The 14,552-nt window shown below is 44.1% G+C and overlaps 1 protein-coding gene across 10 annotated transcripts in view; it reads right to left on the reverse strand.

Annotated features, from left to right (window-relative positions):
* The window catches only part of C7H10orf90 (chromosome 7 C10orf90 homolog), a 384,378-nt gene that overhangs the window by 238,970 nt on the left and 130,856 nt on the right, over nucleotides 1-14,552 (reverse strand). For 7 of the 10 annotated variants that reach the window (XR_011488667.1, XR_011488668.1, XM_070470407.1 and 4 more), the window contains exon 2: nucleotides 11,285-12,063. Coding sequence is in view for 6 of the 10 variants with exons in the window: in XM_070470407.1 (XP_070326508.1) it covers nucleotides 11,285-11,524 (240 nt within the window). In the remaining 4 variants the exon portion in view is untranslated. Of the gene's footprint in view, nucleotides 1-7,555; nucleotides 8,193-11,284; nucleotides 12,064-14,552 lie in introns of those variants that run through there. The other 3 variants (XM_070470413.1, XM_070470412.1, XM_070470409.1) reach the window with 2 other exon arrangements.

Raw genomic sequence — 14,552 nt, forward strand, 5'->3', positions numbered from 1 at the left:
TAGTATCTGCCCTTAAATCCTTGAATTTAAAGGGGTAGGTAATATATTTATAGTGTTTACAAGAGCTTTTTAAAAAGTCCTTGATTGCTATTCCATCATCTCTCCATCTGTTTAGGGATCTGCTTCTATTAATCATAATTTCCCCTGGTTAAATCATACTTTCCTGCTTCTTTGAATACATAGAAAGCTTTATCTGGATGCCAGATTTTTTTAATTTTTTATTATTACTTGATGGATTTTGTTGTAATCTTTTAATAAGTGTTAAACTTTGTTCTGGCAGGCAGTTAAACAGCTTGCAAAACAGCTTGATTCTTTTTAGACTGTTTAAGTTGTTATAGGATGGACCTGGAATGGGGCCTCCCAGGTGGCACGAGTGGTAAAGGAACCTTCCTGCCAGCGCAGGAGATGTAAGAGCTGCGAATTCCATCCCTGGGTCAGAAAGATCCCCTGGAGGAAGGCATGGCAACCCACTCCAGTATTCTTGCCTGGAGAGTCTCATGGACAGAGCAGCCTGGTGGGCTACAGTCCACGGGGCCACAGAAAGTTGGATACAACTGAAGCGACTGAGTACACACAGGCCTAGAAATAGCCTTTCCTCCAGGGCTGACTTAGCAGACTTCTAAGGCAGGGCCCTCACTGAACCTCCACTGAACTTGCCATTCACTCAGGGAGGTCTCTGCCTTCTGGGTGGCTGGGAACAGCCGTGACCCGTGGCCCTGAGTGAGCTCTGAGCACCGTTCATCTGGTAGCATCCCAGGACGTTCTTTCCTTGCCAGTTGTTCTTTGGCCTTGTGGAATTTCACAGCACAGATTGGTCCTCAGCCACAAACTCAAGGGAACCCGAAGGAAATTTCAGGAGCTCTCTCTCTGCCTGGCTCCTTTCTTTCAGGAATTCCTGCAAATTCTAGCTGCAATTCAAGAGATGACTGGGTTTTGTTTAGGTTCTGCCTGCCTGTTCCACAGCCTAGAAATTGCCATCCCATCCGCCTGAAGCATCTTCCTTTTCTCCATTCTTACCCCAGATTCTCCTGCTCCGTTTGGGTCACGGGAAACTCACACTCTTCTGTGAAGAACGTACCCAAAGCGCTCTTTCCCATGCGGTCTCGTGGAGTTCTCTGGTCTATGGGTCCGTGTAGACCCCCGACTTGGCACCGACTGCTGCCTCCCTGAGCAGAGGACGAGAAGGGACAGCAGCGCTGCCGTCCGGACCTCTGTGTCCCCAGCACCAAGCCCAGCTCCTGGCACACAGGAGGCCTGATATACTTTTTAAAGCAACCCAGCCCAGTATCTCCCCTTTAGCCCATCTGCTCCACTAGAGAAGGAAGTGGACCTGGGACTTTCACTTCCCAGAGGACACTATGAGCCCACGTGGGACTTACAAACTGCAAGGAGGTGCTTAGTGGAAAAGCCACAAGAAGAAGAGCTGCCCAAAGCAGAAGGAGAGCTGGGGGCTCTCTAATGTCTCCTCCCACCTGATTTGGGCAGAGCCCACTTTCTCCAGGGCCCACCCTGACGTTCCAGGGGGCCCCAGCTAGCTGTCCCGACAAAAGGCTGCTTGCCACTCTTCGCCCCCAACGCCAAGCAAGAAGCACAACGGCAGAGCTGATGTAACTAAAGCTTCCTTCGGCCGCTCCTGACGGTGTCTCTGCGCATCACTTCCTGGGTCTCGCAAAATTTTCTCTTTGTAAAAACAGGGCTCGTGTGCCTCACACAGCTGTGGTGGGGATCAATGGGGCAATTCAGAGACCAGCCAACACAGTCCCCTTTGTTCCAGCCCCATCTCAGCTCTCCTTGCACAGAGTGGTCCAGACACTGTCCTCTGATCGTATCGCCCCCACGCCCTCTCCCCCCTCACATCAGCTTTCTCAACACAGGCAATTCACATGGCTTTCTTTGTCACTTTCTCCTTGGCTCATGTGGTTGGAAAATATCGGTCTGAAACTTCCAGATCAAGGCTTCGGACCTGTATCCTAATCACCTGGTTTTCAAGTTTAAAAAAAGAGATTTTTGTACTCAGCCATAAAGAAGATTTAAAAAGCCATTAAAAAAAAAAAGACGCACCAACATGGATGGAGCTAGAGCTCAGCATACGAAGTGATGCAAGTCAGACAGAGAGAGACAAATGCCATATGATTTCACTTACATGCAGAATCTAAAAAAAAAGATTATACAGATGAACTTATTTTCAAAACAGAGACAGACTCACAGACTTAGAGAATGAATTTATGGTTTCCAAAGGGGAAGGGAAAGGGGAGGGACAAATTAGGAGTTTGGGATTAACATATACACACTAGTGTATATAAAGTAGATAAACAACAAGGACCTACAGTTTGGATAGGAACAATATTCAATATTTTGTAATAAGGGGAAAGAATCTGCAAAATAATAGATATATGTGTGTGTGTGTGTGTGTGTGTGTGTGTGTAGCCTTTTGTCAAGAGGCTCTTTAGTTCTTCCTCACTTTCTGCCATATGGGTGGTGTCATCGGTGTATCTGAGGTTATTGATATTTTTCCCAGCAAGTTGGCCAAAATGATGTCAGCTCAGTCTTGTGAGGTTCAGCTGTAAATGTTCCAGATCAACCTGCTCTTCACCTTTCCTAAAACTCACAGTGCGGTTAATTTGGAGATGTCAGTCAGCAGGTATGCTTCCTGACTTATCAAAACTCATCTCCAACCTCTGACCTCTGTGCCTCTTCAGGATCCCACCCCCTCATGGCCAGTCTCCCATTGGCAAGAGCAGGGAGGCAGGGGAAGAAAGTAGTCAGTGGAAGCACTGATTTCCAAGAGTGGTCACTTCATCTTTTGCCTCTTGGATTCCCTCCTGCGTCTGGACAGAGGCTACCAACCAATGTCAATGGGTGAGTGGCTGAAACCTCTAGGAGATTCTAGAAGGATCACCAACTACACTCTCAAGTCCTGGGCATGAGGCACAGGATTCTGACCTGTTCATTGGGTGGCAAAGTGAATTGAAATACTTATTGTCCTTTGCAAAATGTCCTCTTCTGAGTCCTGATTCTGGAGGGCTCAGCACCTTTCCTGCAGCCAGAACCACCAACACATCCCAGGAAAGCATCACCCAGAGGACAAGACTTCAGGCAGAAAAGTGAGACTCAGAAGCCTCTGATCTGGGGAAGTCTCTTCAGCTTGGTTGGGAAACAGGTACATTGTTCTGCACCTTTTGGCAACTGTGAGGAGAAAGGGAATGTTGGTTTCATCTTTATTAGGTCTCAATGACTTCTTTATTCCCTGAATAAAGTTCTCTGGTAGCTCGAGCACTGAAAACTTGAGTGTTTTTATTATATATTACCTAAGGGCTCCTTTCAACAACAGTAAAAACGTTCATCAAAGCCCAGAGTGGTGTTTCTCAACTTCCAGTGTGTGTGTGTGTGTGTGTGTGTGTGTGTGTGTGTGTGTGTTTATGTGTGTGTGTGTGTGTGTGTGTGTGCACGCTCAGTTGTGTCAAACTCTTTGTGGTCCCATGAACTGTAGCTCACCCAGCTCCTCTGTCCGTGGGATTTTTCAGGCAAGATAACTGGGGTGGGTTGCCTTTTCCTTCTCCAGAGAATCTCCCCAACCTAGGGACTGAGCCCACGTCTCCTGCACCTCCTGCACTGGCAGGCAGTTCTTTACCACTGGGAAGCCCCAGGGACATCATAACCACACGGGCAGACATGTCTACTACTGACTGAGCATGATGGAGCAACCAGACAAAAGCTATGAAGCAACTGTTTCCAGACACTGGAAACACACAGTGTAGGGCTATAATCCTGGAGGGATGGGGAACCAGAGAGGTGAGCCCTACGATTGTCCCCACAGAGAGGCATCTTCCAGGCTGTGTATCAGGAAGGGGAAACTTGAGAGACTGGCGTCTCACTGAGTGGAGAAGGCAGAGGTGAGGATTCAGAGAGGCCGAGGTAGCCGAATTTGTGCGGTAAAATACCGAAGAGCAGCAAGGAAAGAGAGGTATATTAATCTGCAAAGGAGCCCGCCAGTCTCTGGCTGAATATTGACTTGCATGTGGGAAAAGAACCTGTCTGCCAATTAAAGAGATGCAGGAGATGTGAATTCAATCCCTGGGATGGAAAGATCCCCTGGAGAAGGAAAAGGGAACCCACTCCAATATTTCTGCCTGAAGAATCCCATGGACAGAGGAGCCTGAAGCGCTACAGTCCATGGGGTCACAAGAGTCTGACACAACTTAGCAACTGAGCATGCAAGCACACACGCAGGGAAACGTACCTGAAAACAGGAAGAGAACTACTAGACAGTGGCCTGCCAGACACTTACAGGAGCTCACTCAGAGCTGGAAACAGTTCCTGTTCCCATTGGCCCTGGTAGCAAGATATCACAAACATGGGGCATCAAGTGGCGTTGGAGAACTGTGACCTGTGGTGCTGAGAACTGTGGTGCTGAACTGTGGTGTTGGAGAAGACTCTTGAGTGCCCCTTGGACTGCAAGGAGTTCAAAGCAGTCAATCCTAAAGGAAAGCCACCCTGAATATTCATTGGAAGGACTTACGTGGAAGCTGAAACTCCAATACTTTGGCCACAAGATGCAAAGAACTCACTCATGGGAAAAGACCCTGATGCTGGTAAAGATTGAAGGCAGGAAAAGAAGGGGACAACAGAGGATGAGATGGTTGGATGGCATCACAGACTGGATGGACATGAGTTTGAGCAGGCTCTGGGAATTGGTGATGGACAGGGAAGCCTGGCGTGCTGCAGTCCATGGGGATGTAAAGAGTCAGACACAACTGAGCGACTGAACTGAACTCACAAGGAGCAGGCCTTAATAGTGGGGCTGAACTATGAAAAACAGTATGGAGCTTCCTCAAAAAAACTAAAAATAGAGTTGCCTTATGATCCAGCAATTCTACTTTTACTTCAGTCGCTCAGTCACCTCTGACTCCTTGCAACCCCATGGACTGCAGCACTCCAGACTTCCCAGTCCATCACCAACTCCCAGAGCCCACTCAAACTCATGTTCATGAAGTCAGTGATGCCATCCAACCATCTCATCTTCTGTCATCCCCTTCTCCTCCTGCCTTCAATCTTTCCAAGCATCTGGGTCTTTTCCAAGGAGTCAGTCCTTCACATCAGGTGGCTGAAGTATTGAAGCTTCAGCATCAGTCCTTCCAATGAATATTCAGAATTGATTTCCTTTAGGATTGACTGGTTGGATCTCCTTGCAATCCAAGGGACTCTCAAGAATCTTCTTCAATACCACAGTACAAGAGCATCAATTTGTTAGCACTCAGACTTCTTTATGGTCCAATTCTCACATCCATACGTGATTACTAGAAAAACCATAGCTTTGACTAGATGACCTTTGTTGACAAAGTAATGTCTCTGCTTTATAATATGCTGTCTAGGTTTGTCATAGCTTTTCTTCCAAGAAGCAAGCATCTTTTAATTTCATGGCTGCAGTCACCATCTGCAGTGATGCTGGAGGCCAAGAAAATAAAGTCTCTCACTGCTTCCATTGTTCCCTCATCTATTTGCCATGAAGTAATGGAACTGGATGCCATGATCTTCATTTTTTGATTGTTGAGTTTTAAGCCAGCTTTTTCACTCTCCTCTTTCGCCTCCATCAAGAGGCTCTTTGGTTCCTCTTCACTTTATTCCATAAGGGTGGTGTCATCCGCATATCTGAGGTTATTGATATTTCTCCTGGCATTTCTCCTGATATTTCTCCAGTCTGTGCTTCATCCAGCCAGGCATTTAGCATGATGTACTCTGCATATAAGTTAAATAAGCAAAGTGACAATATACAGCCTTGTCATACTCCTTTGTCCATTTGGAACCAGTCTGTTGTTCCGTGTCTGGTTCTAACTGTTGTTTCTTTTTTTTTTTTTTAACTGTTGTTTCTTGACCTGCATACAGAATTCTCAGGAGGTAGATAAGATGGTCTGGTATTCCCATCTCTTGAAGAATTTTTCACAGTTTGTTGTGATCCACACAGTCAAAGGCTTTGGTGTCGTCAATAAAGCAGAATTAGATGTTTTTCTGAAATTCTCTTGCTTTTTCTGTGATCCAACAGATGTTGGCAACTTGATCTCGGATTCCTCTGCCTTTTCTAAATCCAGCTTGAACATCTAGAAGTTCTCAGTCCATAAGCTATTGAAGCTTAGTGTGGAGAATTTCGAGCATTACTTTGCCAGCATGTGCGATGAGTGCAATTGTGTGGAGAATTTCGAGCATTACTTTGCCAGCATGTGTGATGAGTGCAATTGTGTGGTAGTTTGAACATTCTTTGGCATTGCCTTTCTTTTGGATTGGAATGAAAACTGACCTTTTCCTGTCCTGTGGCCACTTCTGAGTTTTCCAAATTTGCTGGCATACTGACTGCAGCACTTTAATAGCATCATCTTTTAGGATTTGAAATAGCTCAGCTGGAATTCTATCACCTCCACTAGCTTTGTTCATCATGATGCTTCCTAAGGTCCACTTGACTTCACATTATCCAGACAGTACTATAATTCAAAAAGATATGCACCCCTATGTTCATAGCAGCTCTATTTATGACAGTCAAGACATGGAAGCCACCTAAGTGTCCACTGATAGGTGAATAGATAAAGATGTGGCAAAAATAACTACAGAATAATATTCATGCATAAAAAAGAATGAAAATAATGACATTTGCAGCCACATGGATGGACCTAGAGATTATTATACTAAGTGAGGTCAGATGATACATCTTCTATATGGAATCTAAAATATGACACAAATGAATTTATCTATAAAACAGAAATAGACTCAGGAATGCAGAGAACAGATTTCTGATTGCCAAGGGGGATGGGTAGTGGGAGAAGGTAAACTGGCAGTTTGGAATTAGCAGATGCAAACTGTTATATACAGGATGGATGAAAAATAAGGTCCTACTATATAGCACAGGGAACTATATTCAACATCTTGTGATAAACCATAGTGGAAATAAATATGAAAAAGAATATTATACATCTATATATAACTGAATCACTTTTTTGTACAGCAAAAATTAAAACAACATTGTAAATCAACTATACTTAGATCAAATAAAATTTTAATAAATAGTGGGGCTGAATTAGCCCAAGACCAGGGTTTCTCAGCCTCCACAGTGAGGACATTTCAGGATGAGCATTTCATTGTTCTGGGGTCAGGGGACTGTCTTGGGAACTGTAGGATATTTGACAGCATCCCTGGCCTCTACCCAGTAAGTACCGGGAACATCTTTCCTGCACTGTGAAAACCAGAAATGTCTGAATGTCTGCAGACATCACCAGATATCCTCTGGGGAGTAAAATCATCCGTGATTGAGAAGAATTGCCCTGACGAAAGTCTGCCAAAAAGTAAGGCTCAAAAGGATCAAAGTGTTTTCAAGTAACATAACCTCACGTCAGAATCAAGTTTAATGCTTTTTGAAGGAATACAGCAAACTTGACACACATAAACAGCAAACTCAGGTCACAAGGGCCTTGGCTGGGTCATCGGCATGTGTAGCTTTTAAAGTTCACCAAGAGAAAACAATCCAATTATCCACTGACAGATAACCAGATAAAGAGAATGTAATACATACCTGCGAATATTTGTGCTAAGTCGCTTCAATCCTGTTTGACTCTTTGCGACCTTGTAGACTGTAGCCCACCAGGCTCCTCTGTCCATGGGGATTCTCCAGGCAAGAATACTGGAGTGGGTTGCCAAGCTCTCCTGAAGGGAATCTTCCTGACCCAGGGATTGAACCTGTATCTCTTATGTCTTCTGCATTGGCAGACAGGTTCTTTACTACTAGCATCACCTGGGAAGCCCTAATACATAGATACTAGAATATTATTCAGCCTTAAAAAAGAAGACAATTCTACCATTTGTGACAACATAAATAAAACTAGAAGACATTGTGCGAAGTGAAATAAACCAGTCACAGCAGGACAAATGGCATGGTTTGCCCTGCAAGATTCCACTAACTGAAGTATCCAAACCAGGCAAATTCATGGAAACAGAAAATAGAACAATGGTTGCCAGAACCTAGGCGAGGACAAATGTGGAATGCTACTCATAAAACATAAAACTTCAGTTATGCAAAATGAATAAGTTCTAGCACTTTCCTATATGACACAATGCCTATACTTAATAATATGACACTGTTACTTCAAAATATGTTAAGGAAATAGATTTCATGATGCTCCTACCGCCAAAAAACAAACAGAAGAAGCAACACAAAGAACATAAGGAAATCTTTAGCAGCAATGGGTGTGCTTAGTATCTTGGTTGCAGTGATTGTATCACGGATGTGTGCATACATCTAAGCTCATCAAAATGTAGTTAAATATGTGCAAAAAGTCAGTAAAATAAAAAAATGATGAAATTTTGACACAGTGCTTATATTCAGTTGGAATTGAACACCACAGCAGCCCGTTTCCTCCCCCCCCCCCCCCACAAAAGGATGAATAGGAAGAAGAGGTGGAAATGCCAGAGGTTTGAGGAAATGTCAAGAAGCATGGCCAGATGGTGACCACCAAACGCAGAAACTTTCCCTGGTCCATCTAATGATTAAAGGCATCAGAAACTGTCACCTGCAGGAAGACAGATGGGTGAGATGTGGCTGGCATGTCCTGGCCTGTGCCTACCATTAGAAAGGTTTCAAGTATCAACAGATGCCACCTCACATTCCGACACTGGGAGACATGAACGCATCTCTGAATTCTACATGGCTTCCCTTCCTGACATCAGGGAAACCGTGCACAGGGCACTTCATAGCAAATCTCGGAAGGTGGCCACACTTGCAATGTTGACAGCAACCAGAATTCAAATGCACATTCACTTCCTTGCCCAGTTACAGTTATTCTGATGTCCAAAATTTATCAAGTACGTTTGCAGAAGGACAAAGGTCCTGAACATACTGCACTTTTAATAGTTTGGGGCATTGCTGGAGTCAGCGGGGATCGCGGCTTTACAAACATGAAGACCAGGGTCTTCAGCTTCCTCACCACCATCTGCTTCCAATCCTCTCTGCCTTTCAGCACAACACATCTGCTTGCTGTTCCTATTAAAAGGTAGCTTCAGACAGGGAATGAGTGTGGCTGGACCATCCTGGGGCCAGAGTTAAGTTGGGTCACTGCCTCTCAGATGAAAGGCAGTATCTCCAAGTGTTAACACAACTCAGAACTAAGGTGATAGTTTTAGAAAAATGCCAGCCTTAGACCTTAAACTCAGCTCAAATAGATCTGCAGGTCCTCCTGGGAAAGACCTGAAATCCATAAGGTTTTTGCAGAAGCAAAATCTCCCAAACTCACTTTTCCTGGAGAGGCAGCCAGTTTCTTTAATCCAGCACCTTTGTGCATTGAGAGTTCATCCCACTGACCAGGCTCATTTTTCGCCCCATCAGGTACTTTATGGTTAAAGCCCTGGCAGGTTAACCAATGGCCTTGGAGCCTTTGAGAGAGAAGGGGTCACTGGGCCAAGTCTAACCGAACCCAGAGGCTGTTAATTGGGCTCTCGTCAGTTCAGCTTGAGAAGTGAGCCAGGAAGTTGCCTTCTTGCTGGGTTTCCTAACCTAAATGGTGCTGCCGTTCCCCAGTGGGAATAACAGAAAGAACAGTTCAATGGATGTGGAATATTTTAAGCTGAAATGTTTGCTACTGAAAGAACAGAGCTTGGAATTCAGGGGATCAGAGGCTCAGATCCTGTCTGAGTGTTCAAACTTGGCCTGCGCTTGAGCAGAGGAAGCAGGACCTGCCTGGGCCACCTTTCACATCACAGACATAGTGAGGAGAGTTCAGTTGACCTGATTGCTGTGGGTCTCAGACTCACTTTAACATAAGACTTGAGACTCCAGGTTACTTTCAAGCAGCCGCACACAGCCTCAATTGTTGGCTGTATTTGGAAATGGGGGTTGGAGCAGAGTTGAGTCACGCAAAAATGCTGTACCTGCGGCTGTCAGTATAATAGATGTTTTTTACAATCTTCTACGAAGATGCAGTTTTTCACACTGTTACCTTCAATGTTGCTAAAGAAATAAACAAAGTTTTATGCATACAAAATAAATTGAGGACACAGGAGCTGCTCTTTGCCATTGAGGATTTAAAATGGACCCATGAACACTTTTTAAAAATGCAAGCTGATATAATTCAACAAGTTTTTCTCTCTCTCCAGAGGACTGAAAAATAACCTCAGTGAAAACTACACAATGATAAAATTCTGTCCCCATCTGATTAATTATTTGTGAATAATAACATCTCTGGTTTCCTTCAATTATATTCTAATTGCACACCTTTTGCTCTGGTTGATTGGGCAATGAACTAATGAACAACTATTACTGAATTTAATTAACACCATTATTTTTGTGGCCTTTATATCTCTGTGGTGAACATGGAAATTCACAATCCTGGGGCTGGCACTGGGAGAAGCCAGCCCTGAACCCAGCAGAACAGGTTCTGACATTGCCCTGGAAGAAGGAAGCCCAGTGTGGGGAACAAAAGAGCTAGGGGTTTTGCCAGCATTCATGGGAAGCCTTTCCTAACAACAGCATCAGTATTCAGAAAGGTTACCTCTTCATAAAACATTAGCCATTTGCATGTTACATTTATCAAAAGGGATGGGTAAGTGAGCTATATGGGAATCAATTACAATGTCATTCATAATTTATTCCATGTACAATAAAGACCTGATCAGATTTCGTGTGTGTTTACCTCCTGGAGGATAACTGCTTGTGGCTTATTCTAGTTACAGAATACAAATATGCTTCAGAGTAATGTGTTTATCTAACTGTGACATTCTCAATCTCCCAAGTTCTCCTTTTTTCTCCCAAAAAAGTAGTTCCTGTTTAAAAACAAGATCTCACTATCGAAAAATAAAAGCCCATTCTTACTAGAGTAACTTATATCATTCTATGTTAACTTGATCAAAGCAAGGCATAGATAATCTCCTGCAAAATGCATCAGGAAACAAATGGGAATTTGTTTTTAAAGACAGATGATTGCAAATACACAGAGCTAAGAAAATTTAACTCCCAGAAATATACTACAGTTTCTAAATGTGGATACAAATTATCCAGCTCTTTGGAGCACTATTAAATGTTTGTAAGGGCAGACGTGTGTAATGTGTAAATTCCAGTTATCCAATTCCACCACCGCCCCCCACCTCATATTTCAAAAACTGAAATAAATTAAGAGATGAGAAAGTCTTTTCCAAATCCTTTGAGAAAAACTAAACCGATGATTAATTTATCAGACCAGATAGAACATCTGAGCTGTCTGAAGAGCAGCACTCCATTTCTCGGAATAAGGTGTGAGCCCCAATTCAGTCTTACCTCATATCTGCTGGCTGTCTGCTCAGCTGTCTTCAGGCCTTGATACATATGAATGATACAAACTTTGGCTCTTCTCTGGGAGGGAAACCAGTTCCTCTTCACAAAATCCATGACCATCACATGGTTTTTCAACTCTGTACTAAACGTTTTGATCTGAAAAGTCGGGTAGACGACTGTGTCCGTATGCCGGGCCACATACCCTTTCTGATGAGTTTTTGTAGGAATTCCAGACTGCTGCATGATACGCGGAATCTTGTTTCTCAGAGAGTGAGCCTGGCAAACACAATTTTCTTTGTTTCATCCAGGTATCGAGTGCAGCAGGAGGCACTTGGGAAGTGCCCGAGCTCAGACCTCTCCCGGAGTTTTCCAGTTCCAGACTGCGTTGTTTGCAAACCCCAGCCGTAAAGCACGTAGGGTCTGCACGTGGGAACATTGAGGGTGACCTTTATGTGCCATGAAAATACTTCTTTTTGATGCTGTCCGGCCCGTCTCCAGCACTTTCACCTGTGTTCTCAGGTCACTCAAAATTTCCTCTGATTTTAAAGACACACTTCTTTTTCCCACTGCACTCAAGTTCTGAACATAGAATCCACCCGGTTGCAGTGAGATCCAATATATGTTTTCAGTCTCCAGTCCCTCGATCCAAATAAATTATTTACCGGGCACTGTACAAAGGAACCAGGAGGGATAATTGCCGATTTTTAGAATTCCTGCTTTTTCTTGCCAGGACTGAGAGGAACAAGAACAGACTCCTACTGACACAAAGGGTGACCTCAGCCCTGGAAAAGATAAGGAACGCATTCAAGTGAAAAAGAGAAGTCAGCACAGAGGCAGCGAAGGCTAAAGCGGGCATCAGGGACTTGGAGCTCGGGTAGGACGCCCTGGGAGCCACTCGGGGGGATGTCCTGGCTTAGCTGAGGGCTCCAGTTCCCTCACAACCCTGGGAATTCTCTCACTACCCAGAGCCTCATTTTCCCCACCAGGAAACTTGAAATAATAAGACCTGCCCTTCACAGAGTTGTTGGGAGGATCTGGTAGCAAAATGGTGAGACAGTAACTTCCAATAGAGTCACACGAGGCAACACTTCCAAAGAATAGTTAAGTGTTTTCTCCCCAAACTATGTTACACAGTTATTCCCATAAGGAAGAACAAATCTCAATCTGTATCAGATCTGCTTCTTTTACTTTAACCTTTGCATTCTGTTGCTTTTGCTGAAAGTTAAGAATTGATTGCCTCTGGCCTGAAACTAACAGAAGGGCCCATTCCCAAGGCTCTGACCTTCAAGGGTGTGACACCTTTCCATTCACACAGAGATAAAAAGCTGCATAAGGGAGAATAGCGTTGCCTTATTAGAGGTTTATAGTAACCTTGTGACCTCCCTGGACAGCTGTGAGAACAAAGGACTCTGGCTCCAGAGAGGTTTCAGCAACCAACCCCTTTCCCTCCCTTTTAGTAAGAAAGAAACCCGGGATGGGGAATACATGTAAATCCATGGCTAATTCATTTCAATGTATGACAAAAACCACTGCAATGTTGTAAAGTAATTAGCCTCCAACTAATAAAAATAAATGGAAAAAAAAAGAAAAAAGGAAAAAGAAAAAAGAAAAAAAAAAAAGAAAGAAACCCGAATTCTAGCTTGGGGAAGGTGGTCCTTGGGATACTAGTCACCACCTTCTCTGCCTGTCGGCTCATGTTAGAAAATTATGCTTTCTCCAATTGAAATAAATAAATTGATTTAAAAAAAAATAAAAGAAAAAGAAAAGCATACTTTCTCTTTAGTATCCTTGCATTACTTACTGAGGCAGTCCAAGCACCGGTTGGAAAAGAATTTCCAGACGGAGAGTACAGTGAAAAGGAGTGTTTATTAAGAACAAAGAGTAGAGACAGAGTGGGCACTGAGAACGTGGTGAGCTGACAACTCCTGACAGACTAGGGAGAGCTGAGTTTTTGTGAGTTAGTAGCTAATTTTTATAGCCTCAAGACAAAGAAAATTCCTGCTGGAAGATAGGCGTTAGCTGATTGGTTAGGGTGCTATAGGGTGAGTACTGTAGCACGTCTCTTTGCCTAGTTTCGGTTCAGGAAGCTTGTTAGTGATGATCAGGGGCTTTGGGTAATGGACAAAGGGGCTCTATTAGCTTTGGAGGCGACCTTGCTTCTGGGCTTCACTTCTGTGGCCTTCGGGCAGGACTCAGCACCACTTTCTCCTTTTTGTTTAGTCACTACGTCGTGTCTGACTCTGTGCGACCCCATGGATGGTAGGCCGCCAGACTCCTCCATCCATGGGATTCTCCAGGCAAGAATACTGGAGTGGGTTGCCATTCCTTTTCCCAGAGGATCTTCCAGACCCAGGGATTGAACCCGCATCTCCTGCATTTGCAGGCAGATTCCTTACCACTGCGCCGCCAGGGAAGCCCACTTTCTCCTTTAGGTTTAAACTGTTTGAATTTCTATCAGTTGCAACCAACGGAGTTTGGGCTAGTCCTTGAATACCCATTATGTTATTAAACAAACACACGTGACATGCTTCTTCTTGCCAGGTGCTGTGCAGGCGGCAGAGACTCAAAGATGAGAGGACACCTTGCTTCCAGAGAGTCCACTGCCCCGCAGTGCGACGGTCACCAGATGAGCAGGTCCCCACAGCACAGGGAGTGCTTCCAATGAGGAGGTCTGCACCAGCTGATGGAGACCCTAAGCCCTCAAGGAAGAAGGGTATTGCAGTCTTGAAGATGCCTGCTGGGCTGCTGAACCACCATGCCCAGCCTTGCAAGGACAAAAACAACCACAGGCCTTCACTTTTCACTTTCCGTGCACACATTTTGCCATAAAATGTCACGGCCACGAATGGGAAAGCATTAACTGCAAATAATCATCACTCTTTCTGGAAGACAACTACCTGAACCTTTAGCTGATTTTTTTTCCTTCTTAAACCAAGTAACTCAGTCATCTATAAAAGCTAGATCTCTGACCTTATTAATGTCCTGCAGTAGATCCTACTTCATTTCCCCAAATTGGCCCCTGGGGCTACTAACTAAAAAGCTGTACCATTGTTAGCAGTTGCAATCCAATGACACCAAATCAACATAAATAAGCCTTGAGTGTATTTAGTGTTGAAATATATGTGGAGCTAATGTTTCTCCCTTGCCCCTGATACAACATGTAGGATTGTATAAGATGCACAGTGAAGTATTTAAATAATGAATTATTCAGAAAGAAAAGAAACTTCAGATACCTGGTGCCAGGAATTTATGCCTATGAATTCTTAATCTG

This window comes from Odocoileus virginianus, chromosome 7, assembly GCF_023699985.2.
Source record: "Odocoileus virginianus isolate 20LAN1187 ecotype Illinois chromosome 7, Ovbor_1.2, whole genome shotgun sequence".
Taxonomy (NCBI): Eukaryota; Metazoa; Chordata; class Mammalia; order Artiodactyla; family Cervidae; genus Odocoileus; species Odocoileus virginianus.